Source organism: Lampetra fluviatilis, chromosome 77 (genome assembly GCF_964198595.1).
Source record: "Lampetra fluviatilis chromosome 77, kcLamFluv1.1, whole genome shotgun sequence".
NCBI classification, from domain to species: domain Eukaryota; kingdom Metazoa; phylum Chordata; class Hyperoartia; order Petromyzontiformes; family Petromyzontidae; genus Lampetra; species Lampetra fluviatilis.
In genome coordinates this window covers 1261845-1288842 of record NC_136351.1, presented here as the reverse complement: position 1 = coordinate 1288842, position 26998 = coordinate 1261845, and the positions used below count along the sequence as shown (strand labels likewise).

At 52.7% G+C, this 26998-nt stretch overlaps 1 protein-coding gene across 1 annotated transcript; it reads right to left on the bottom strand.

Annotated features, from left to right (window-relative positions):
* Positions 1-11083: 11083 nt before the first annotated feature.
* LOC144953514 (uncharacterized) lies at positions 11084-25034 on the bottom strand. The gene is made up of 12 exons (XM_078884057.1): positions 24820-25034; positions 24270-24394; positions 23667-23813; positions 22598-22712; positions 22087-22283; positions 21732-21978; positions 20272-20402; positions 19293-19373; positions 18046-18153; positions 16098-16218; positions 14004-14149; positions 11084-11239 (listed from the first exon to the last, which is right to left on the bottom strand). Exons 1-12 carry the CDS (start codon positions 25032-25034, stop codon positions 11118-11120), a joined length of 1755 nt encoding a protein of 584 aa, XP_078740183.1. The 3' UTR covers positions 11084-11117.
* Between the last annotated feature and the right edge of the window lie 1964 nt (positions 25035-26998).

The following is a 26998-nucleotide window of genomic DNA, read 5'->3' as shown; positions in this document are numbered from 1 at the left end:
CTCCTGGGCGACCGGTCTATTTTTCAGCCACGGCGAAGAGAACCGTGCAGGCGTCGCGATTGTGTTCGGCCCAGACTTTGTCCCCGAAGGTCTTCAGGGAGATCGTGAGAGGACATTTAATATCGGCAGACTTCGCCTTCAATGGCACCAGGCTGCGGTGCTTTAACTTATACGCGCTGCGGGATGCCCTGGAGGCGGGCGACATGGACGACGTGCTGACGGTCGTGGGGGGCGATTTCAACTGCACCCTCGACCCGGCCCTCGACCGTAACGGCGCTGAGCCTCACCCGGACTCTGTGCTGGCGTTGGCCGAGGTGGTGCGGAGGCTGGGGCTGCGGGATGCGTGGCGACTGCAGCGACCAACGCAGCGGCAGTAACTCGTGGTGTCGCTGTGACTTTCGGGAAAGAATAGGCCTCGCTAGGCTGGATCGGCTGTACGTCGACGCCGCGAACACCAACCTGCTCGGCGAAAGCAAGATCATCCCGTCCGGGTTCTCGGACCACCACATGGTCTCCGTACTGCTGCGTGTTTTTTGCGTGTCCCGAGGGAGAGGTGCCGCAGCGCTTCCTGGAAATTTGACGTTTGGCTGCTCGAGGACGCAGCCTTCAAGGAGACCTTTAGGGCCTGCTGGGCTCATTGGGTGGCCGCCAGGGGCGGCTTTGACTGTGTCTTGCGGTGGTGGGAGCACCACGTGAAGGCGCAGGTACGGGCTCTCTGCATGCAACTCTGGGGCCAGCATGCCTCTGCCAAGGAGGATGCGGTTGGATGCCTACAGGAAGAGCTACTGCTCCTCGAGGCGGAGCTGGGATCTACTTCCCAGGAAGCACGCGATGACAAGGGCGGAGTGCTGCTGGAGAAGCAGCGGCTCTTCAGGGCCTTCACGGACCAGTCAAGCGAACAGCTCGTTTGTACAACGACAAATGCAGCGCCTGACGCACATGGCCTCCCCATCTAAGTTCTTCTTTTGGCTGCAACACAAATCCCACAACAATGGCGCAATTTCGTGTTTGCAGACCCCAGGGGGGAGACAGCTGCGGCGGGGGGCCAGATTGCCAGGTTTGCGAGGGAGTTTTACTCCAACCTATTCCAGGCTGGGGATTCGTGCCGTGCTCTCGAGGACTCTGAGAGCTAGCGCCTGGAGGGCCCCATCACACTGGAGGAGCTCCACACCGCCATGAGAGAGCTCGCGGCCAGCAAAGCCCCGGGGATCGACGGCCTGCCGGACGAATTCTACGCGACCTTCTGGGACAACCTCACGCCGCACCTGTTGGAGGTCCTGGCGGAGAGCCAGTGGAAGGGGGTGCTCCCGTAGAACTGCCGGGGGGCCGTCATCACGTTGCTGCCAAAGAAGGGAGACCTGCGCCGCATCGAGAACTGGCGGCCGGCGTCCCTCTTATGTGCCGACTACAAAATTTTCGTGAAGGTGCTGGCCAATCGCCTCAAGTCGGTGGTGGGCCAGCTTGTTCGACCCAAACAAACCTACTGCGTCCCTGGCCGATGCTTACACGACAACGTGAGCACGGTCAGGGACGTGATCTCCCTGGCGGGGAGGGACGGCACGGACTTGGGCCTCCTCTTCCTTGACCAGGAGAAGGCCTTCCACCGGGTCAGTCACCACTTCCTGGAGGAACTGCTCGCCTCGTACGGGTTTGGACCGGCGTTCAGGTCGCACGTGCGGCTCCTGTACGTGGGCGTGTCGAGCCTGCTGAAGATCAACCAGCGGCTCGGCACCCCCTTCCCCGTGGCAAGTGGAGTCAGGCACGGGTGCCCCCGCTCTCGGGCCTCCTCTACGCCCTGGCCATTGAGCCCATCGTGCGCCGCCTCCAGCTCTCCCTGACGGGGTACAGGGTGCCGGGCCCCGAGGCGGCGGTCGTCAAGGTGTCGGCGTACGTGGATGACTTGTGCGTAGTCGTCATGGACACGCATGATGTATCTGCGCTATGTCGGGCGGTGGAGGCCAGGGCCTGGTGGAGGCCAGGGTCTGGTGGATGTCTCCGCCAGGATTTTGACCTTCAGGCTGCAAACCATGCAGCGACTGCTGTACGTAAAGGAGACCCTGCCCTGGATGGCACCTGCCCTCGCCCTGCTGAGGGGCGCCGGGGGCTGCCTGGGCTACGGGAGAGAGCTGTTTCTGCTGGATCTGGCCCGGGTCGACTACGCGGGGCTGCCGGCCTTCCACCGGAACCTCCTGGATGCATGGCGGAGCCAGGCCCAGGAGCAGGAACTTGAGCGAGCCGAGCTTCTCGGGAGTCAAGGGGGAGAGGGAATATGCTCCCGACGAGATCCTCCGCTTCCTCCAGGCCACCTACAGGAAGCGGGGGGTCAACGTCGAGGCCTCCTTCCCCGACGTGATGGGGTTCCTGAAGGCTGCACAAAAGATCTGCCGTGAGCCACTGAAGTTTGCGTTCACCCCCCCAGGAATGCTATCGCCTGAAGGCGTTGGTGCAAAAACTGAAGAAGGGGTGCGCTCCCCTTCCGAAATCATCGCCGGTGGCCACCCCCAATACCTATTACCATGGCGTCACGTGTCCGTGTGGCTGAATTGTAATAGCGCCCATAGTGACGAGAGGTGGCGCCGCGTCTGTCATTTTCTTGATGGCCTAAAGGTCGAAGTGGCGCTCCTACAAGAGATGCACCTCGACGCCACTCTGCAGGCTCGACGACGACACCTCATGAGCGGCCGGACCTTCTTTAGCCACCGTGAGGCCAACCTGGCGGGGGTCGCGATTGTGTGCGGCCCAAAGTCCATTCCTGACCACGTGACCTTTAAGGAGATGGTGAAGGGGCACCTGATGGCGGCGGATTTTGTGCTCGGTGACGCAGGGCTGCAGCTGATAATTGTTTTTTTTACCCTTTTATCTTGCAACAAAACTGACACCTTTTTTACGAGGAGTCATGTTTGCATAGACCACAATACCTGTAGTCATAATGCAAAAAAAAATGCATTATGACTGCAGATATTATGGTCTATGCAAACATGACTCCTCGTAAAAAAGGTGTCATTTTTGTTGCCAGAGAGAAGGGTAAAGAAACAATTATCATATTTTTTACTGGCAAATGAGATTCCAATGGTGTAAATGCTTACCCCGAGCTCTCATACTCTGATGGTGCATTGTCTTTGAGTTGTGAGCCTTTTGGCGCCATCTGGTCCAACACCATGTGAGACTAGGCTCTAAGAAAAGCTGTCTCGGGTGTGGACCAATCAACTTCAAGGACAGTGCACATACATTATCAGAGTTGTGTTTTTTGTTTGCATTTCGACTGCAGGTATTGTGGTCTATGCAAACATGACTCCTTGTAAAAAAAGGTGTCAGTTTTGTTGCCAGATAAAAGGGTAAACAAAACAATTATCATATTTTTTACTGGCAAATGAGGCTCCAATGGGGCTGCGGCTGGTCAACTTGTACGCTCCGAGCGCGAGCCGCGAGAGGCAGCTGCTCTTCTTCTGGGGCGTGCTGCGGGACGCCCTGGAGGCAACCGACTCGGACGAAGGGCTCACGCTCGTCGGGGGTGACTTCAACTGCACCCTCGACCCGGCACTCGACCGTAACGGTGCCGAGCCTCACCCGGAGTCTGCGCGGGCGTTGGCCGACGTGGTACGGAGGCTAAACCTACTCGACACGTGGCGCCTGTGACATCCGGCCCAGAGGCAGTACACGTGGTGCTGGTGTGGTGCTCAGGGGCAGATCAGCCTCACGCGGCTGGGCCGCCTCTACGTGAATGCCGACGGTGCCACCCTGCTCGGCGAGTTGTCCCGTGCGGGTTTTCCGACCACCACCTGGTTAGGATACGCTTACTCCTCCCCCTTGTTGGGCAGCGCAGTCCCTACTGGCGGTTCAAGCTGCAACTCTTAGAGAATGCGGACTTCCATACGTCCTTCAGGGCCTTCTGGAAGGTGGGGGTAACACGTAAGGGCGCCTTTGACTCGCTCCGGCAATGGTGGGATAATGGGAAGGTGCAGGTAGGGTCGCTATGCCAGCAGTTTGTGAGCCAGAACACCGTAGCTCGGCGGAAACAGGAAGAGCGGCTACGGAATGAGCTGCTGGCGCTGGAAGCGGAGTTGGGGACTTGCGCCTCATGACGAACTGGCGCGGCTGGGAAAATCATCCAGCCGGAACAGGCGTACTGTGTCCCGGTGCGGTCTATCCATGACAACATCAGGGTGGTCAGGGACGTGGTCGACATGGCGGCCGCCCGTGGCCGGGACACTGGCCTGCTCTTCCTCGATCAAGAGAAGACTTTTGACCGGGTCAGCCACGACTACCTGTACGTGGCGCTGAGATCCTTTGGGTTTCGCCGGGGGTTTTATTGCGTACGTGAGGCTCCTCCAGACGAGCGTTTCTAGCCTCCTGAAGCTGAACAATCGGCTCCGTACCCGTCTTGCGCTCACGAGGGGTGTCAGGCAGGGATGCTATCGTCAGGGTCTCGGCGTATGCGGACGACGTGTGCGCGGTGGTTAACGGCGCGCAGGATATGACATTACACAGGGTGGTCGTCGTGCGCCGGTGTACTGCTGCCGTTCATCATGGCGCAGTACACCAAGTTTGAATCTCTCTCGCGGAGGAACGGCAGACATTTGTTTTACTCCGCCCGAGATCGCCGTCGATCTCGGGCGTCGTCGCCACGGTTGCCGAGCTTGTCGGCCAGGCGGGCGTCCTCGCCGTCCAACGGCAAAACCGCGGCATGGTCGTTTATGTGGACGAGGGGAGCATGGTGGCGCGCCTCGTGGAGACGGGGCTCAACGTCGGGGGTAGCTGTTTGTGCCGTGCACCCCGCTCTCTAGGCCCGCCGTCAGGGTGCTTCTCCCCGGCGCGCCGCCCTTCCTCAAAGTCGCCGACCTGCAGCGAGACCTGCAGCGAGACCTGCAGCGAGACCTGCGACGTTTCGGCACGGCGGTCTCGCGCATAGTCGTGCTGCTGCCCTTGAGGACGAGGGGCCCGAAGCTGGCGCACGTCAAATCGCTTCAGCAGCAAACCTTGACGATGGTTTTGAAGGGCGGCGACACGGACCTCGACTTGACCCGCGAGTGCACGATTGATGGTGACGGCTACACGGTGGACGCCTCCACGGCCGTGCCGCGGTGTTGTGGGTGTTGTGGGTGCGGTGGTGCCGGCCAAGGTGAAGGAGAACGCTGCTCAGGCTGCACCAGGATAAAGGCAGAGCAGCAGCAGCAACAGCGGAAACCGCACCAGCAGCAGCAACAGCAGCAGCCTAAACAACCGCAGCAGCAGCAGGGGCGGCAACAGCAGCAGCAGCAGAAGCCAAAGCAGCAGCAGCAGGACCACGCTGACCCTGTGGCTGACCACGCAGAGTCAGCGCTTGACGGAAAATGGGACGACTTCATCGTTGTCGCGTCGCGATAGCGTAAGGCTAAGGGCGGCCCCGCAGCAGGCAAGATGCGTCGGTGCCCTCCTCCGATCGCAAGCACAGGGAGGGGAGAGCTTTTGGAAATGGAGGGATGCAGAGACGTCTCGTTGAGGGAGGCTCGCAAAAAGACGCTGCACACCACCGCCTGTGTGATGGCGCTGCATTTCCAGGACCCGACACAAAATGGAGGGGATGTTTCTCAGCTGAGCCTCACCAGGGACCCACTGTGTGTGCGTTTTGCAGAATGAGAGAGAGGATCTCCCCCACCACTACCTCGAGTGCCAACAGCTTGATCCACTGTTCCGCTTCTTAGCACGAATCCTTCAGGAGGCTGGACATCCCTTTCTACGAAACTTCAATCGCGTACCGAGTTGGCCGTGACGAGCGGCAACAGGCACGCGACGTCGCTAACTTCGTGTGCGTCGCCCGGGCAAAAGAGCACGGCTAAGGGGGGGGGGGGGGGGGGGAGTGCCAGGGACGCCCTATGCACAATTGTAAATAATGTACTACACTCCGGGTTCTAATTCCCACTCCCGCCCCCTCTCTCTCAGAGACGATGCCCATGTCATGTGTGATGAAGACCTTTTTGTTGTTATCGACACTGACGCTGCGTACGAGTGTAACCGTCAATGGTTGCTGGCATTGATGCTTCCTAGAATCAATCAAATGTATTAAAAGTTAAACATCAAAAGTCTATGTCTCCATCTACATCTCCCTCTTTGTCTATCTGTCTCTACACCTGTGTCTCTGTTTCTGTCTCTCTCTCCCTGTCTCCCTCTCTGTCTCTCCCTGTCTCTTTCTGTCTCTCTCTGCCTCTCTCTGCCTCTCTCTGCCTCTCTCTGTCTCTGTGTCATTGTGTCTCTGTCTGTCTCTCTCTGTCTTTCTCTGTCTCTCTATGTCTCTCTCTGCCTCTCTCTGCCTCTCTCTGCCTCTCTCTGCCTCTCTCTGCCTCTCTCTGCCTCTCTCTGTCTCTCTCTTTCTCTCTCCGTCTCTCTCCGTCTCTCACTCTCTTTCCTGAAGGTGTCACGTAGCATCCGGTGGCCAGGCGAAGATCTCGCTGATGAGAGGGGTGAGAGAATCCGCCTGGGAGCTCTGGAAGTGGAGGTGCTGGCGAGAGTGCTCGGCCGAGATGGAGCGCAGCTGCACCAACTTGCCCACGACCCTCGCAAAGAGAGTCCTGCACACACGCACAGACACACACACACATACAGACACACACAGACACAGATACAGACACACACACAGACACACACAGTGACATAGATACAGACACACACATACAGACACACACAGACACACACACATACAGAGAAGACCTGAAGCTTCGTGCGGAGCGACAGACCAGGTAGCTTCCACACAGCGTTACGCAACCGATGGAAAGATATTACCACTTGACTGATTCAGAGTGAGACCTCTGCTGTTAAACAGGAGCCGGTCATGAGCACACTGCCCAGGTATGGGAAATTCTCCAAACACACACAGACACACACAAACAAACACACACCCAGACACACAGACACTCACACACAGACTGGCTGACACAGACACACACAGATACACACATACACAAACAGATACACAGAGAGACACACAGACACACACACAGACACATACAGAGATACACAGTCAGACACGCAGACAGACACACAGAAAACAGACACAGTTACAGATACAGACACACAGATCAACGTAACCACTCACTCAACCATTCACTCAATCACCCACTCACTCACTCACCCACTCAACCACTCATCCACTCACTTACCCATTAACTCACTCACTCACTGAACCACTCACTCAACCACTCACTCACTCATTGACTCACTCACTCAACCACTCACTCACCCACTCACTCACTCACTCATCCACTCACACACTCATGCACTCACTCTCCCACTCATCCACTCATTTACCCATTGGCTCACTCCTCCATTCACTCACTCAACCACTTACTCACCTACTCACTCATCCACTCCATCATCCACTCACTCATCCAATCACTCATCCATTCACTCATACACTAACTCACCTACTCACACCCACTCACTCAACCCACTCACTCAACCCATTCACTCACTCAACCAATCATTCACTACACACACTACACTACACTCCACACTACACTACACTCCACACTACATTACACACCACACCATACCACATTACACACTACACTACACACTACACTACACATTACACCACACACTACACTACACCACACATACTACACTTTACCTGTTTGCAGGAGCTGGGTGGTTCAGTGTAATAATCATCTGCAGGGCGAGTGCGCACTGCTCCTGCAACTGGTCCACGCGGCGCCAGTCGGACACGCCCAGACGGTCTGAACACAGAGAGACAGAGACATGTACATAGACACACACACAGACACACACAGACACACACACACAGACACACACAGACACACACACACAGACACACAGAGACACACAAACACAAACAGAGAGACACACACACGGACACGCACACAGACAAACACACACAGAGACACGCACAGACACATACACAGAGACACACAGAGACACACACACACAGACACACAGAGACACACAGAGACACACAGACAACAACAACAACCGCCATTCGCCACTAAGTGGCGGTGACGTCACCACGACGCTTGTGCCAGGCCAAGTGCACCTTGAGGCCACGTGAAATGTCGAACGCCCGCTGGCAGGAGGTCACGGTGCAGACCCAGCAGGTGCCACGGGTCGACTGACCGAGATGACCGAGATGACTGGCTGATGCACCACCTGTGCCCTCTACTGTACCAACTTGCTGTGCTTTAGCCACCCGGCGCTCTGCTCGTTGTTGTGAGCGTCGCTCCTCCGCCCTCCGTTGATGTTGGAGGGTGACTGCCTCCAACTGCCCAGTAGCGTCCTTCATGAGCCTCCTCCAGAGGCCGATCTTGACACCGCTGGTACCAGTCATTGGCAAGTCCACTCAGCTCCACGTCCTCCTGTACCACATCACTCCATCTCTTATCTAGCCCGTATCGCGCCTGTTTAGCCCCCTCAATCCGGCCGAACAAAAGCTGTTTAGGCATGCGGTGGCTGGGCATGCGGGCTACATGACCCAGCCAACGCAGCCTTGCCTGCCGGAGGAGCTCACCGATGGGACTTTGCCCAGATCTTTCAAGGATTTGTGAGCTCCTCACACAATCCAGCCTGGTTAAACCCAGGATTGATCGTAGGCAGGCCAGGAGAGACACACAGACACACACAGAGAGAGACACCAAGACACACACAGACACACAGAGAGAGACACAGAGACTAACACACAGAGACACACACATAGACAAAGATCCCCCGTGTAGATTCTAAGAGGCTGTAGGGCCAAGTGCTGTAAGCGTGTAGCAGCAGCAGTGTCTATGAAGGCTACCGGCACTGTGGCTACACACACAAAGAGGGTGGGTAAGAGGGTGGGTGGCTACCAGCACCACCACGCCCGGCTGCCTTTGTCTCTCCCAGTGCCACCCACTCACTCACCCACCCATTCACTCAACTACTCACTCACTCATTCACCCACCCACTCACTCACTCACCCACCCATTCACTTATTCACCCACCCACTCATTCACCCACCCACTCAAATACCCACTCATTCAAACACCCACTCACTCAAATACCCACTCATTCACCCACCCACTCATTCAAACACCCACTCATTCACCCACCCACTCATTCACCGACCCACTCATTCACCCACCCACTCATTCACCCACCAAACTCATTCTCTGTGTCTCTCTATCTGTGTGTATGTCTATCTGTGTGTGTGTCTATCTGTGTGTGTGTCTATCTGTGTGTGTGTCTATTTGTGTGTGTCTATCTGTGTGTATCTCTGTGTGTGTGTCTGTGTCTACCTGTGTGTTTCTGTGTGTGTGTCTGTGTGTGTGTCTCTGTGTGTGTGTGTCTGTGTCTATCTGTGTGTGTCTGTGTGTGTGTCTGTGTGTGTGTTTATCTGTGTGTGTGTGAGTCTGTGTGTCTGTGTGTGTGTCTGTGTGTGTGTCTGTGTGTGTGTATGTGTGTGTCTGTGTGTGTGTCTGTGTGTGTGTCTGTGTGTGTGTCTATCTGTGTGTGTGTCTATCTGTCTGTGTGTCTATCTGTGTGTGCCTGTGTTTAATTCGCCGGTTGGAAACATTTAGGCTGGCCTGCCTACGATCCATCCCGGGTTTAACCAGGCTGGATTGTGTGAGGAGCTCACAAATCCTTGAAAGACCTGGGCAAAGTCCCATCGGTGAGCTCCTCCGGCAGGCAAGGCTGCGTTGGCTGGGTCATGTAGCCCGCATGCCCAGCCACCGCATGCCTAAACAGCTTTTGTTAGGCCGGATCGAGGGGGCTCAACGGGCGCGGCACGGGCTAGAGAAGAGATGGAGTGATGTGGTACAGGAGGACGTGGAGCTGAGTGGACTTGCCGATGACTGGTACCAGCGGTGTCAAGATCGGCCTCTGTGGAGGAGGCTCGTGAAGGACGCTACTGGGCAGTTGGAGGCAGTCGCCCTCCAACAACAACGGAGGGCGGAGGAGCGATGCTCACAACACCGAGCGGAGCGCCGGGTGGCTAAAGCACAGCAAGTTGGCACAGTAGGGGGCACAGGTGGTGCATCAGCCAGTCATCTCGGTCAGTGGACCCGTGGCACCTGCTGGGTCTGCCCTGTGACCTCCTGCCAGCGGGCGTTCAACACTTCACGTGGCCTCAAGGTGCACTTGGCCTGGCACAAGCGTCGTGGTGACATCACCGCCACTTAGTGGCGAATGGCGGTTGTTGTTGTTGTGTCTGTGTGTGTGTCTGTGTGTGTGTCTGTGTGTGTCTGTCTGTGTGTGTGTCTCTGTGTGTGTCACTGTGTGTGTCACTGTGTGTGTCTATCTATCTGTCTGTGTGCCTCTGTGTGTGTGTCTGTGTGTGTGTGTCTGTGTGTGTGTGTCTGTGTGTGTGTGTCTGTGTGTGTCTGTGTGTGTGTCTGTGTGTGTGTCTATCTGTCTGTGTGTCTCTGTGTGTGTGTCTGTGTGTGTGTGTCTGTGTGTGTCTGTGTGTGTGTGTCTGTGTGTGTCTGTGTGTGTGTCTGTGTGTGTGTCTATCTGTCTGTGTGTCTCTGTGTGTGTGTCTGTGTGTGTGTGTCTGTGTGTGTGTCTGTGTGTGTGTCTATCTGTGTGTGTGGGGAGCGATAGTGCAGCGGTTAGTGCGCTGCGCTATGAACCTGGCGACACGAGTTCGATTCCCGCTCACGGCCAACACCAGTGACGATTATCTGAACCGGTCCCGGGCCTCCCCTAGGTCGACTCAGCCTCAAATGAGTACCTGGTGCGGTGTGTAAACATTGCCACTAGGGAGACAAAGGCGGTCGGGCGTGGTGCTGGCCACCCACCCCCTCGTGTACCGTTCTGGCCTTCATAGGTGCTCCCTAACAGCACTTGCCCCTACAGTCTGTTAAGGCTATACGGGGGATCTTTGATCTTTGATCTGTGTGTGTCTGTGTGTGTGTCTATCTGTGTGTGTGTCTATCTGTGTGTCTATCTGTCTCTGTGTGTGTCTGTGTGTGTATCTAACCTGACGAGTAGAGGGTCACGGCCTGCATCAGGGCGTATTCTGTGTGTGTGTGTGTCTATCTATCTATCTGTGTGTGTCTGTGTGTGTGTCTGTGTGTGTGTCTGTGTGTCTGTGTGTATATCTGTGTATCTGTGTGTGTGTGTCTATCTGTGTGTGTGTCTGTGTGTGTGTCTATCTGTATCTGTGTCTAACCTGAGGAGTAGAGGGCTAGGGTCTGCATCAGGGCGTATTCGACCTCCGCGAGGTGCAGGGCGCGGAGGTCGTCGTGGAACTTGCTGATGGGCACCACGAAGCCCGAGTTGAAGCCCGCTGCGAAACACGCGGACAGAGAGACACAGAGACAGAGAGACACGGAGAGAGAGAGACAGAGAGACACAGAGACAGAGAGACACGGAGAGAGAGACACAGATAGAGAGACACGGAGAGAGAGACACAGATAGAGAGACACGGAGAGAGAGACACAGAGAAAGACACAGACAGAGAGACACGGAGAGAGAGACACAGATAGAGACAGAGAGAGACACAGACAAAGAGACAGATAGAGAGACACAGACAGAGATACACGGAGAGAGACACAGACAGAGAGACACGGAGAGAGAGACACAGAGAGAGACACAGACAGAGACACAGACAGAGAGACACGGAGAGAGACACGGAGAGAGAGACACAGAGAGAGACACAGACAGAGAGACACAGACAGAGAGACACGGAGAGAGACACAGAGAGAGACACAGAGAGAGAGACACGGAGAGAGACACAGACAGAGAGACACGGAGAGAGACAAAGAGAGAGACAGACAGAGAGACACGGAGAGAGACACGGAGAGAGACACAGACAGAGAGACACGGACAGAGAGACACAGAGAGAGAGACACAGACAGAGAGACACGGAGAGAGACACAGACAGAGAGACACGGAGAGAGACACAGACAGAGAGACACGGAGACAGAGAGACACGGAGACAGAGAGACACGGAGAGAGACACAGACAGAGAGAGACACGGAGACAGAGAGACATAGAGACAGAGAGACACGGAGACAGAGAGACACAGAGAGACACAGACAGAGAGACACAGACAGAGAGACACGGAGAGAGACAGAGAGAGAGACGGAGACAGAGAGACACGGGGAGAGACAGACAGAGAGACACAAACAGAGAGACACGGGGAGAGACACAGACAGAGAGACACGGGGAGAGACACAGAGACACACGGGGAGAGACACAGACAGAGAGACACGGAGACAGAGAGACACGGGGAGAGACACAGAGAGACACAGACAGAGAGAGACACGGAGACAGAGAGACACGGAGAGAGAGAGACACGGAGACAGAGAGACACAGAGAGACACAGACAGAGAGACACAGAGACAGAGAGACACGGGGGAGAGACACAGAGAGACACGGAGAGAGACGGAGACAGAGACACGGGGAGAGACAGACAGAGAGACACAAACAGAGAGACAGAGAGACACAGACAGAGAGACACAGACAGAGAGACACGGAGACAGAGACACGGGGAGAGACAGAGAGATACAGACAGAGAGACACGGAGAGAGAGACACGGAGAGAGAGACACGGAGAGAGACACAGAGAGAGAGACGGAGACAGAGAGACACGGGGAGAGACACAGAGAGAGAGAGACACGGAGAGAGACACGCAGACAGAGACTCAGAGCCACGGAGAGAGAGACAGAGAGAGAGACAGACAGAGAGACACAGAGAGAGAGACAGACAGACACGGAGAGAGACACGCGGACAGAGAGACACAGAGAGACACGGAGAGAGACACAAAGAGAGACACGGACAGAGAGACACGAAGAGAGAGACACAGAGAGAGAGACACAGACAGAGAGACACGGAGAGAGACACAGATAGAGAAACACAGACAGAGAGACACGGAGATAGAGACACAGAGAGAGACATAGATAGAGAGACATGGAGAGAGACACAGAGAGAGAGACAGACAGAGACACGGAGAGAGACACAGATAGAGAGACATGCGAACAGAGAGACACAGATAGAGAGACGGAGAGAGAGAGACACGGACAGAGAGACACAGAGAGACACGGAGAGAGACACGCGGACAGAGACACGGAGAGAGACACAGAGAGAGAGACAGATAGAGAGACACGGAGAGAGACACAGAGAGAGAGAGACAAACAGAGAGACGTGGACAGAGACACGCGGATAGAAAGACACGGACAGAGACACGGAGAGAGAGACACAGAGATAGATACACATATAGAGAGACAGACAGAGAGACACAGATAGAGAGACACGGAGATAGACACACTCAGATAAAGACAGATATAGATGATCAGGATGATAGTGATGGTAGTGATGGTGGTAGTGACGGTGGTGATGGTGGTGGTGATGGTAGTGATGACGGTGGTGATGGTGGTGATGATGGTGATGGTAGTGATGGTGGTGATGGTGGTAATGATGGTGATAGTTGTGATGGTAGTAGTGATGATAGTGGTAATGGTAGTGGTGATGGTATTGATGGTGGTGGCGAAGGTGGTGGTAGTGATGGTGGTAGTGATGGTGGTAGTGATGATGGTAGTGGTGATGGTGGTGATGATGGTGGTGATGGTAGGAGTAATGGTAGTGATGGTGGTGATGGTGGTGATGGTGGTGATGTTAGTGGTGATGGTAGTGGTGACGGTAGTGATGATAGTGATGATGGTAGTGATGGTGGTGATAGTGGTGATGGTAGTAGTGATGATGGTGATGGTAGTAGTGATGGTAGTGGTGATGGTAGTGGTGGTAGTAGTGATTGTAGTGATGGTGGTGATGGTAGTAGTGATGGTAGTGATGGTAGTAGTGATGGTGGTGATGGTAGTAGTGATGGTAGTGATGGTGGTGATGGTAGTGATGGTGGTGATGGTGGTGATAGTGGTGATGGTAGTAGTGATGATAGTGATGGTGGTAGTGGTGGTTGTGATGGTAGTAGTGATGGTGGTAGTGATGGTGGTGGTAGTGATGGTGGTGATGGTGGTGATGTTGGTGAAGCTAGTAATGATAGTGATGGTAGTAGTGATGGTAGTAGTGATAGTGACGGTGACGCTCTCTCACACTGGGCGGCGTCTTCCACGCTGTAGACGAGCGAGCCGCACACCCACGTGCGCGTGGACGCGTCGTAGACGCTGTTGAAGCGGATCTGGACAATCTCGAAGGCGGAACCCTTGAGCAGGGCGATCTGATCCTCGATGGACAACTCCCTGACGGGCGCAGGGGTCGGTGTGGAGAGACGCGGAGGGGATGTTAACTACCTCGCCCGGTACGCAGGAGGTCGTGGGTTCCATGCTGAGATGTTGACTACCTCGCCTGGTGTACAGGAGGTCGTGGGATCGATGTGGAGATGTGGAGATGTTGACTACCTCGCCTGGGAGGCAGGTTGTCGTGGGTTTAATCAGTGGACCTAATGCCCACGGTGGCTAGGAGATGTTGACTACCTCACTTCGTGTACAGGAGGTCGTAGGTTCGATCCTGGACCCTGACACCCACGCTGGCTAGAAGATGTTGACTACCTCGCCTGGTACGCAGGAGATCGTGGGTTCGATGCTGAGATGTTGACTACCTCGCCTGGTGTAAAGGAGGTCGTGGGTTCCATGCTGAGATGTTGACTACCTCGCCTGGTGTACAGGAGGTCGTGAGTTCCATGCTGAGATTTTGATTACCTCGCCTGGTGTACAGGAGGTTGCGGCTTCCATGCTGAGATGTTGACTACCTCGCCTGGTGTACAGGAGGTCGTGGGTTGGACGCTGAGATGTTGACTACCTCGCCTGGTGTACAGGAGGTCGTGGGTTGGACGCTGAGATGTTGACTATCTCGCCCGGTACGCAGGAGGTCGCGGGTTTGATGTGGAGATGTTGACTACCTTGCCTGCTAGGCAGGAGGTCGTGGGTTTAATCAGTGGACCTAATGCCCACGGTGGCTAGGAGATGTTGACTACCTCACTTGATGTACAGGAGGTCGTAGGTTCGATCCTGGACCCTGACACCCACGCTGGCTAGAAGATGTTGACTATCTCGCCCAGTACGCAGGAGGTCGTGGGTTCGATACTGAGATGTTGACTACCTCGCCTGGTCTAGTGCACGTGGAGCAGCCCGAGTGTGGCCTAGTTAATAGTGCACGTGACACAGCCTGAGTGAGGCCTAGTTAACAGTGCACGTGACACAGCCTGAGTGAGGCCTAGTTAATAGTGCACGTGACACAGCCTGAGTGAGGCCTAGTTAATAGTGCACGTGGCATAGCCTGAGTGAGGCCTAGTTAATAGTGCACGTGGCACAGCCTGAGTGAGGCCTAGTTAATAGTGCACCTGGCACAGCCTGAGTGAGGCCTAGTTAATAGTACACGCGGCACAGCCTGAGTGAGGCGTAGTTAATAGTGCACGTGGCACAGCCTGAGTGAGGCCTAGTTAATAGTGCACGTGGCACAGCCTGAGTGAGGCCTAGTTAATAGTACACGTGGCACAGCCTGAGTGAGGCCTAGTTAATAGTGCACGTGGCACAGCCTGAGTGAGGCCTCATTAATTTGCTGGCTGTAGCCTCCAGCGAACCGTGGGCTACACGCGTACACACACACATGGAACACGTGTAGGCAAAAGCAGAGACAAATATCCACCGTATCGAGGTTGCAAGTGCTGTTAGCGAGCACCTATAAAGGCCGGCACAGCACATGAGGGGGTGGCTGGATCAGTCGGTGGATCAGCCACTGGATCAGTGAGTGAGTGTCTGAGTGAGTGTCTTAGTAAGTGAGTGTCTGAGTGAGTGTCTGAGCGAGTGTCTGAGTGAGTGTCTGAGTGAGTGAGTGTCTGAGTGTCTGAGTGAGTGTCTGAGTGAGTGAGTGAGTGTCTGAGTGAGTGTCTGAGTGAGTGTCTGAGTGAGTGAGTGTCTGAGTGAATGTCTGAGTGAGTGTGTGAGTGAGTGTCTGAGTGAGTGAGTGTCTGAGTGAGTGAGTGTCTGAGTGAGTGAGTGTCTGAGTGAGTGAGTGTCTGAGTGAGTGAGTGTCTGAGTGAGTGTCTGAGTGAGTGTCTGAGTGAGTGAGTGAGTGTCTGAGTGAGTGTCTGAGTGAGTGAGTGGCTAAGTGAGTGTCTGAGTGGCTGAGTGAGTGTCTGAGTGAGTGTCTGAGTGAGTGTCTGAGCGAGTGTTGCTGCTCTCAGTTCACCTGAATCCCGGCGTCACCTTGGCGAAGGCGATCACCTGCTGGATCATGTGCGTGGTCAAGTCGCTCACGTGCGGTAGCATCGAGTAGCTGGGAGTGGAGTCACTCCCCCCCACTCCTCCTCCTGATCCACCAGCTGATCCAGCAGCTGATCCAGCAGCTGATCCAGCAGCTGATCCAGCAGCTGATCCAGCGACTGATCCAGTGACTGATTCACCAGCTGATCCACCAGCTGATCCAGCAGCTGATCCAGTGACTGATCCAGTGACTGATCCACCAGCTGATCCACCAGCTGATCCACCAGCTGATCCAGCAGCTGATTCAGCGGCTGATCCGGCGGCCATGTGCCGGTGTTCAGCTCCCGGCACGGACTTCGGCTCTCGCACAGCCGGCTACGACGGAGGAGACGGAGCGGAGGAAACATCATCATCGCCATCATCGCCGATCACCGTTATGATTATAATTACCGTTATAATAATCATCAATATAGTTGGCATAATAACAGTGATTCTCATCATCATTATAATGTATGGGTCTCTGTGGGTCTCTGTGGGTCTGTATGGGTCTCTGATGGTCTCTGTGGGTCTATGTGGGTCTTTGTGGGTCTCTGTGGGTCTCTGTGGGTCTCTGTGGGTCTATGTGGGTCTGTATGGGTCTTTGTGAGTCTCTGAGGGTCTTTGTGGGTCTCTGTGGGTTTCTTTGGGTCTGTATGGGTCTCTGTGGGTCTCTGTGGGTCTCTTTGAGTCTCTGTGGGTCTCTGTGGGTCTCTGTGGGTCTCTGTGGGTCTCTTTGGGTCTCTGTGGGTCTCTGTGGGGGGAGATGATGGGGTGAGCTGCGTCTGAATTCGCCCTCCAATCCCCCCACTCTCCCCACCCCTCCCCACCCTCCCCACCCTCCCAAGGGCTCACCCTGAAGTGCTGGAACCTGCTGAAGGAGGAGTCGAAGGTGCGGCGGTGAGCCGAGAGCACAGCCTGGGCCAGCCGCAGCAGCAGCAGCCGCTCGCCCCCCACTCCACCCGCTCCACCATCACCCACTCCACCACCACCCACTCCAACTCCACCTCCACCCACTCCACCCACTCCACCCACTCCACCCACTCCACCACCACCCACTCCACCCACTCCAACTCCACCCACTCCACATTCTCCCACTCCCCCTACTCCCCCCACTCCACCACCACCCTTTCCAACTCCACTCACTCCACCTCCACCTTCTCCCACTCCACCTCCACCCACTCCACCCACTCCACCTCCACTCACTCCACTTCCACTCACTCCACCTCCCCCCACTCCCCCCACTCCAACTCCACCTCCACTCACTCCACCCACTCCTCCTCCACCCACTCCACACACTCCACCTTCTCCCACTCCACCTTCTCCCACTCCACCTCCACACACTCCACCCACTCCACCCCCACTCACTCCACCTCCACCCACTCCCCCCACTCTACCCACTCCCCCCACTCCATCCACTCCACCTCCACTCACTCCCCCCACTCCACCTCCACTCACTCCACCTCCACCCACTCCCCCCACTCTACCCACTCCCCCCACTCCATCCACTCCACCTCCACCCACTCCACCCACTCCACCTCCACTCACTCCACCTCCACCCACTCCCCCCACTCTACCCACTCCCCCCACTCCCCCCACTCCATCCACTCCACCTCCACTCACTCCCCCCACTCTACCTTCACCCACTTCTCCCACTCCACCTTCACACACTCCACTCACTCCACCTTCTCCACCCACTCCATCCACTCCACCTCCCCCCACTCCACCTCCACCCACTCCACCTCCACCCACTCCACCTCCACCCACTCCACCTCCACTCACTCCCCCCACTCTACCTTCACCCACTTCTCCCACTCCACCTCGACCAACTCCACCCACTCCACCCACTTCTCCCACTCCACCCACTCCACCCACTCCACCCACTCCACCCACTCCACCTCCACCCCCTCCACCCCTGGTGGTGGAGCTCAGGCGGGGGTCTGGGGAGAGCTTCCGTAGCTTGCGAGCGTGCGGACACCTCGTGGTGACGTCGGGAGATGCGTCACCTGGGCAGGCAGAGACAGAGAGACACAGAGACAGTGACACAGATAGACAGAGACAGAGAGACACACACAGAGTGACAGAGAAAGACACAGAGACAGAGAGACAGAGAGAGACACAGAGAGACAGAGAGAGACACAGAGTGAGACAGAGACAGAGAGACAGAGACACAGAGAGACAGAGAGGGACACAGAGACAGAGAGACACAGAGAGACAGAGAGGGACACAGAGACAGAGAGACACAGAGAGACAGAGAGAGACACAGAGTGACAGAGAAAGACACAGAGAGAGACAGAGACACAGAGAGACACAGACAGAGAGACACAGAGACACTGGTGTACAGTGTGTAGAGGTGGTACAGTGCACAGGTGTACAGTGTAGAGGTGTGTATAGTACACTGTGTACAGTGTAAAGGTGGTACAGTGCACTGATGTACAGTGTGCAGAGGTGGTACAGTACACTGTGTACAGTGTAGAGGTGTGTACAGTACACCAGTATATAGTGTGTAGAGGTGGTACAGTACACTGGTGCACAGTGTGTAGAGGTGGTACAGTACACTGGTGTACAGTGTGTAGAGGTGGTACAGTACACTGTGTAGTGTAGAGGTGGTAAGGTACACTGGTGTACAGTGTGTAGAGGTGGTACAGTACACTGGTGTACAGTGTATAGGTGGTACAGTACACTGTGTACAGTGTAGAGGTGGTGCAGTACACTGGTGTACAGTGTAGATGTGGTACAGCACACTGGTGTACAGTGCAGAGGTGGTACAGTACACGGTGTACAGTGTAGATGTGGTGCAGTACACTGGTGTACAGTGTAGAGGTCGTACAGTACACTGGTGTACAGTGTAGAGGTGGTACAGTACACCGGTATACAGTGTGTAGAGATGGTGCAGTACACTGTGTACAGTGTAGAGGTGGTACAGTACACTGGTGTACATTGTGTAGAGGTGGTACAGTACACTGGTGTACAGTGCAGAAGTGGTACAGTACACTGTGTACAGTGTAGATGTGGTGCAGTACACTGGTGTACAGTGTAGAGGTGGTGCAGTACACTGGTGTACATTGTGTAGAGGTGGTACAGTACACTGGTGTACAGTGTGTATAGGTGGTACAGTGTACAGTGTGTAGAGGTGGTACAGTACATGAGGAGTGGCTTCCTCTCTCTCGTCTGCGCCGGGCTATGAGGTCGCGGCGACGGTGAACAGCCTCATCCGTCATGATCACTGCCAGGGAGCGGGGGGGGGGGTACGAGATGTTGACTACTGTGTAGTTTAGTGTGTAGTGTAGTGTATAGTGTGTAGTGTAGTGTGTAGTGTAGTGTATAGTGTAGTGTATAGTATAGTGTGTAGTGTATAGTGTAGTGTAGTGTATAGTGTAGTGTGTAGTGTAGTGTGTAGTGTAGAGTGTAGTGTAGTGTGTAGTGTATAGTGTAGTGTGTAGTGTATAGTGTAGTGTATAGTAGTGTAGTGTATAGTAGTGTATAGTGTAGTGTGTAGTGTAGTGTACATAGTGTAGTGTAGTGTGTAGTAGTGTAGTGTATAGTGTAGTGTATAGTGTATAGTGTAGTAGTGTGTAGTGGAAAGTGTAGTGTATATTGTAGTGTAGTAGTGTATAGTGTGTAGTGTAGTGCATAGTGTATTGTAGTAGTGTGTAGTGTATAGTGTAGTGTAGTAGTGTATAGTGTGTAGTGTAGTGTATAGTGTAGTGTATAGTGTAGTGTATAGTATAGTGTGTAGTGTATAGTGTAGTGTAGTGTATAGTGTAGTGTGTAGTGTAGTGTGTAGTGTAGAGTGTAGTGTAGTGTGTAGTGTATAGTGTAGTGTGTAGTGTATAGTGTAGTGTATAGTAGTGTAGTGTATAGTGGTGTATAGTGTAGTGTGTAGTGTAGTGTGTAGTGTATAGTGTAGTGTAGTGTGTAGTAGTGTAGTGTATAGTGTAGTGTATAGTGTATAGTGTAGTAGTGTGTAGTGGAAAGTGTAGTGTATATTGTAGTGTAGTAGTGTATAGTGTGTAGTGTAGTGCATAGTGTATTGTAGTAGCGTGTAGTGTAGTGTATAGTGTAGTGTATAGTGTAGTAGTGTGTAGTGTAGTGTGTAGTGTAGTTTAGACCCCGCCACTCACATTGAGGCATCATTCCTGCTGAGCGACACTTCAGCAAGCGGCAGGCCTGGCACTGCCGCCGGTTGGCGAGCGTCACGTCACAGCGGCCCACAAAGGGGCAGCGCAGGGCAGACCCACGCCTCTCCATCCTCCTGCAGCGACACGCACAGTAGCGGGTATAGTGTAGTGTAGTGTGTAGTATAGTGTGTAGTGTAGTGTATAGTGTAGTGTAGTGTATAGTGTAGTAGTGTAGTATAGTGTAGTAGTGTAGTATAGTGTAGTGGTGTAGTAGTGTATAGCGTAGTAGTGTATAGTGTAGTAGTGTATAGTGTAGTGTATAGTGTAGTGTATAGTGTAGTAGTGTAGTGTATAGTGTAGTGTAGTAGTGTATAGTGTAGCAGTGTATAGTGTAGTGTACAGTGTATAGTGTAGTGTAGTGTGTATAGTGTGTAGTGTCGTGTACAGTGTAGTGTGCAGTGTAGTGTACAGTGTAGTGTAGTCTGTAGTGTAGTGTAGTATGTAGTGTAGTATGGAGTGTATAGTGTAGTGTAGTGTATAGTGTGTAGTATAGTGTATTGTACTGTGTAGTGTATAGTGTAGTGTATAGTAGTGTATAGTGTTGTGTAGTGTAGTGTATAGTGTAGTGTATAGTGTGTAGTGTAGTATGTAGTGTAGTATGTAGTGTATAGTGTAGTGTATAGTGTAGTGTATAGTGTAGTGTAGTATATCGTGTAGTGTAGTGTGTAGTGTAGTGTGTAGTGTAGTGTGTAGTATAGTGTACAGTGTAGTGTACAGTGTAGTGTACAGTGTAGTGTAGTGTATAGTGTAGTGTATAGTGTAGTGTATAGTGTAGTAGTGTAGTGTATAGTGTAGTGTAGTAGTGTATAGTGTAGCAGTGTATAGTGTAGTGTACAGTGTATAGTGTAGTGTAGTGTGTATAGTGTGTAGTGTCGTGTACAGTGTAGTGTGCAGTGTAGTGTACAGTGTAGTGTAGTCTGTAGTGTAGTGTAGTATGTAGTGTAGTATGGAGTGTATAGTGTAGTGTAGTGTATAGTGTGTAGTATAGTGTATTGTACTGTGTAGTGTATAGTGTAGTGTATAGTAGTGTATAGTGTTGTGTAGTGTAGTGTATAGTGTAGTGTATAGTGTGTAGTGTAGTATGTAGTGTAGTATGTAGTGTATAGTGTAGTGTATAGTGTAGTGTATAGTGTAGTGTAGTATATCGTGTAGTGTAGTGTGTAGTGTAGTGTGTAGTATAGTGTACAGTGTAGTGTACAGTGTAGTGTACAGTGTAGTGTAGTGTATAGTGTAGTGTATAGTGTAGTGTATTATGTAGTGTAGTATGTAGTGTATAGTGTAGTGTATAGTAGTGTGTAGTGTGTAGTGTATAGTAGTGTATAGTGTGTAGTGTATAGTGTAGTATATAGTGTGTAGTGTAGTGTATAGTGTAGTGTATAGTGTAGTGTAGTTTATGTTTTAACCTGAAGAAGCCTTTGCATCCCTCGCAGGTGATGGCGTTGAAGTGATAGCCACTCGCCTGGTCCCCGCACACGGCACAACAACGCTCCTCCCGCACAGCTTTCACCTCGGTGGTGGCACCACAACCACCACCACCTTCACCAATACTAACACCACCAACACCACAACCACCACCAACACCACCTTCACCACCACCATCACCACCACAACCATCACTAACACCACCTCCACCAACACCACCATCACCACCTCCACCACCAACACCTTCAGCACCACCACCTCCACCACCACCACCTACACCAGCAGCTCCACCAACACCACCACCACCTCCACCACCTCCTATTCCAACTCCGCTACAAGTTCCAGCCAATCCCAGCACTTGCAGCAGCTGCTGCTGCTGCGCTTGCTGCTGCACCGCATGCAGCTGCTGCACCACCTGCACCGCCTGCTGACGACGCTGCCCCAGGGTTGGGTCCGGCTCGGCTCCGAGGCGGCGGCGATCGCCAGCACTCCGGCCGGTGCCGGCCCACCCGGAGCTGCCCATGGGGCTTGCCCTGAACGCATGGAGAGAGGTAGAGAGAGAGACAGAGAGACAGAGAGAGACAGAGAGAGACAGACTTTTAAACCAATTTTATTGCTGCCAGCAGCAACAACTCTGAAGTACAGCAACATCGCCATTGCAAAACCGCGGCACGTGCGCCACTCCGCCACACGGCCACGCGCCACACCGCCACACCGCCACGTGCCCCACCCCTATACCGCCACACCGCCACCGCGTCGTCACGCACATCGCCTACTTAAAGTCGACCGGTCCAAACGTGAAAGTCGTCGTGCACGGCGTGGCGCGTCCCCAGCATGGGAGGGGTACGAGGCGTGCTCCAGCCGGAGCCGCGCCTTGAGCAGGCCCCTCAGCATCGCCTCGTTGAGTAACCATCGTCCGTGTCGCCTTGCAGCATCGTTTTCCGGGTCTTGTAAACGGCCACCTTTGCTTGGGCGCAGACAAAGTTTGCGAGATCGTGGCGATTGTTCGCCCGGGTAAGGCGGCACCCCGTATATGAACCAGCTGGTTTGGCCATGTTTCAGAGGTCGCAACCGGGTACCCGATACCCGTACCCTACCTGATACCCGGCTACCCGTACCCGGCCGGGTACAGCTACGGGTAGCCGTTTGCGACCCTGGTGCGGCCGGGTACGGGTAAGGAATCAAAACCCGTTTGCGACCTCTGCCATGTTTGTTTGTTGTAGTACGGAGTAAGACTGATGGCCTTAATCTAAGTTGTCTTGTGGTTGTGGTTGTTGTTGTTTGACTTGCATCCCACTGGGATTTTTGCACGCAGCGTTGGTGTACGCTGCTTTTTCTGCAATATTTTGCTGTCTTTTCTTGGATTTTCTGTTTGCACTTAGTCACATATTCACTTTAAGATGTTTTCTTGTTCACGTTTTTGTTTTTTTGTTTGTTGCGGTTGCACCCGATTCAAGAGCCGAATGGCTCACAAGGCTATACCTAATCAATGAACTTGAAACCCCCAGTTCATTGAAGATGGATCCCAGGAGCCGGAACATCGGGTTCAGCCGTGGACACCCCAAGTACCGGTGGGCCAGATCCACCTTTGCACCGCAGAACGCAACACAGATCTGACGACCCCGGGGTGACTTTGCTGCACTGGAGCCCCCCGCAGCGTTTTGCCACGGGGGGCTTGTACAGCTGCTTCCACTCGGGGGGGGGGGGGGGGGCTCGATCGGTGGAGAGAACAAGTCCCTCCATCTCCTGTCCGGGAGGTTTGCCAGCTCTTGACAATGCAGCGCCTTGACGCGGCACGCGTAACAGTGCTGTCTTTGGGGCACTCACTCTTGAGGGCCACGTCTCTGCAGCCTGCGGGTTTGAGCAGTTTCCCCGAGTCACAGCGCCAGTGAGGCCGGGCGCAGGAGATGCGCTACTCCAGGAAGGAGGAAGGTCGTGAGGCGCCGCCGTCTTCAGCTCCCGCATTGCTGCGAGCTCCTCCCGCGGCGAGCGTGGAGCGGAGCCCAGTAGTGCCGCTGATCTGGGCAGCGGTCTTCCACTTGGGGTGGCGGTCGTGGCTCCGACTGTCCGCACCCCCGCCGCGGTGAAGCGGAGGGCCGGCGTTCTCTCCTCCCCGATTCATTTGAAGAGGCTATCACATTTCGATTTAAAGCTTTCGTGACTGCAGGGATTCATCTTCTTGGTTCTTTCGGTAAAGTCACGTAGAAGGGAAAAAATAAAATAATGAACATAAAACATAATAAAAATATTTTATTATGTTTTATTTTTATTATTTTATGTTTATTATGTTTTATTTTTATTATTTTATTATTTCCCTTCTACGTGACTTTACCGAAAGAACCAAGAAGAGGCTATTACAGGACAAGGGTTCGTGCATGAAATGTCTGAGGGCGCAGTGCGGGCTCGCCGCCCTGCTCCATTCAAGGCTCCGCCACGCGTCCAAGAGGCTCTGGTAGTACCCCGGCAGCCCCGTGGAGTCGACCAGGGACAGGTCCAACAGGAAGAGCTCCCTCCCGTACCCCAGGCAACCCCCCCCACCCCTCGGGCGTCCCTCAGCAGGCTGCTGAGGGCCGGCGACATCCAGGGCAGCTCCTCCTGCTCGTACAGCAGACGCCTCACGGCCTCCAGCCTGAAGCTCATCACCCTGGCGCCATGGGGTGGGAAAAACCCGATTTTTCTAGCGGCAGGCATCGGGGTTTTTTCTTCAATACAATTAAACCCAATTTGGGGGAATTAAAACCTGGTTTAATGAACACTAAGCTCTGATCCAAGGCTTAGGCTGCTTCCTCGTCGGTGCTGCTATCATCGTACTCGGGGGGCCATCAGACACGGAGTAGTCGTAGAATGCGGCGGGCAGGTTGGTCTTGATGAACACGAGGAGCTTCTCCTCCACAATCGTGGGCGCCAGTGAGTTCCTTAGCTTGGAATGGATGAAGCCCATCGTTGAGAGAAGTGCGGTTCTGCAATTAGAACCAATCAAACCGGATTTCTCCCAATCTCGGATGATCGGGTTTAATATAAAGAGACAATTAAAGCCGATTGTAGAAAACCCGCCTGTGCCACCCTTGCCTGGCGGAGACATCCACCAGGCCCTGGCCGCACTCACCCACCAGCAGGCAGAGGACCCCCGGCCTCAGCCAGTGCTTGCCGTGCCACACAAAGCGGGCGAGTGACCGGCTTGTCCTCGTGAGTAGCCAGTCCGGGGGCTGGAGGACTTTGGCCCTATGCCACAGCACAGAGGCTGACAGGTTGTTTCCGATGAGAACTCGCCCCCTGAAGGACATTAGCGGGGCGAGGCGTGCCCAGGCCATCAATTTGGCCTCAAACGTTTCCCCCGAGGTGAACTCCGAGGTACTTTACGCCCTCGGCCTGCCAACCGACTCCTCCTGGGAGCAGCACAGAACGCACGGCACCCTGTGACTCCAAACATAGAGCCACACATCTTCTTGGTTCTTTCGGTAAAGTCACGTAGAAGGGAAATAATAAAAATAATAAAATACAATTCTCACGACGTTTCGGCCACAACGCAAGCAGCCGTCCTCAGGTGAAGAACAGGTATGTAGGAAAGACAGCGTTTGAATGAAACACCACCAGGCTTGGCAGCGTATATTTAAGCTGCTGGGTTAGAGGGGGAAGAGTCACACACTTGGCCAGTTGACCTTGGCGCTAAAGGCCTCTTCGTAGACCGTCACTGCCCGGCAGAGCGCGGAGACATCCTGCGCATTGTCAATCACAGCGCATGTGTCGTCTGCGGAGACCCTGACGACTGCATTTTCAGGACCTGGAACCTTGAATTTCACAAATAAGGAAATTTTTTCAAATTTTCTTGCTGTGGATTTCACAAATTAGATTTTGTTTTTTTTGCTGTGGATTTCACAAATTTTAATTTTTTTCAAATTTTCTTGCTGTGGATTTCACAAATTTGATTTTTTTTTTTATTTTCTTTCTGTGGATTTCACAAATTAGAATTTTTTTCAAATTTTCTTGCTGTGGATTTCACAAATTTGATTTTTTTTTTCTAATTTTCTTGCTGTGGATTTCACACCTGGTGATTGCTTGTGTTGCAGTCGAAACGTCGTGAGAATTTGTATTGTTTTATATATTTTTTATTTTATTATTTCCCTTCTACGTGATGACTTTACCGAAAGAACCAAGAATATCGTTGATCACAGCGCATGTGTCGTCTGCGTATGCGGAGACCCTGACGACTGCATTTTCAGGACCTGGGACCTTGAACCCAGACAGAGATTTTTTTAAATTTTGATTTAAAGCTTTCGTGACTGCGGGAATTCATATTCTTGGTTCTTTCGGTAAAGTCATCACGCAGAAGGGAAAAAATTAAATAATAAAAATATTAAACAATCCAAATTTTCACGACGTTTCGATTGCAACACAAGCAGCAATCGTCATCAGGTGTGAAATCCACAGCAAGAAATTTTGGAAAAAGTGGCAGTTTTTCCTAACGTCAGCACCGAGGACAGCGATTTGGCAGTTTTCCAGATGGACTCTTCCATCTTGCTGTGGATTTCACAAATTAGAATTTGTTTTTTATTTTCTTGCTCTGGATTTCACAAATTAGAATTTTTTTCAAAATTTCTTGCTGTGGATTTCACAAATTAGATATATTTTTTCAAATTCTCTTGCTATGGATTTCACAAATTTGAATTAATTTTTTTATTTTCTTGCTGTGGATTTCACAAATTAGAATAATTTTTTCAAATTTTCTTGCTGTGGATTTCACAAATTAGAATTTTTTTTTTTTGCTGTGGATTTCACAAATTTGAATTTTTTCAAATTTTCTTGCTGTGGATTTCACAAATTAGAATTTTTTTCAAATTTTCTTGCTGTGGATTTCACAAATTTTAATTCTTTTCAAATTTTTTTGCTGTGGATTTCACAAATTAGATATATTTTTTCAAATTTTCTTGCCATGGATTTCACAAATTTGAATTTTTTGAAAATTTTCTTGCTGTGGATTTCACAAATTTGCATTTTTTTCAAAATTTCTTGCTGTGGATTTCACAAATTATAATTTTTTTTTTAATTTTCTTGCTGTGGATTTCACAAATTTAATTTTTTTCAAATTTTCTTGCTGTGGATTTCACAAATTAGAATTTTTTTCAAATTTTCTTGCTATGGATTTCACAAATTTTAATTTTATTTTTTTATTTCTTGTGGATTTCACAAATTAGAATTTTTTTTTTTAATTTCTTGCTGTGGATTTCATAAATTAGAATGTTTTTCAAAT

Excerpts from the sequence above, each read along its gene's own strand:
- LOC144953514 (XM_078884057.1), bottom strand. The coding sequence starts at position 25,034 with ATGTCCTTCAGGGGGCGAGTTCTCATCGGAAACAACCTGTCAGCCTCT. Across the intron at positions 16,219-18,045 it reads CAGGGGTGGAGGGGGTGGAG|GAGGAGGAGTGGGGGGGAGT; the intron begins GTGGAGTGGGTG and ends CTGGTGGATCAG. Across the intron at positions 14,150-16,097 it reads AAGGTGACGCCGGGATTCAG|GGAGTTGTCCATCGAGGATC; the intron begins GTGAACTGAGAG and ends TGCGCCCGTCAG.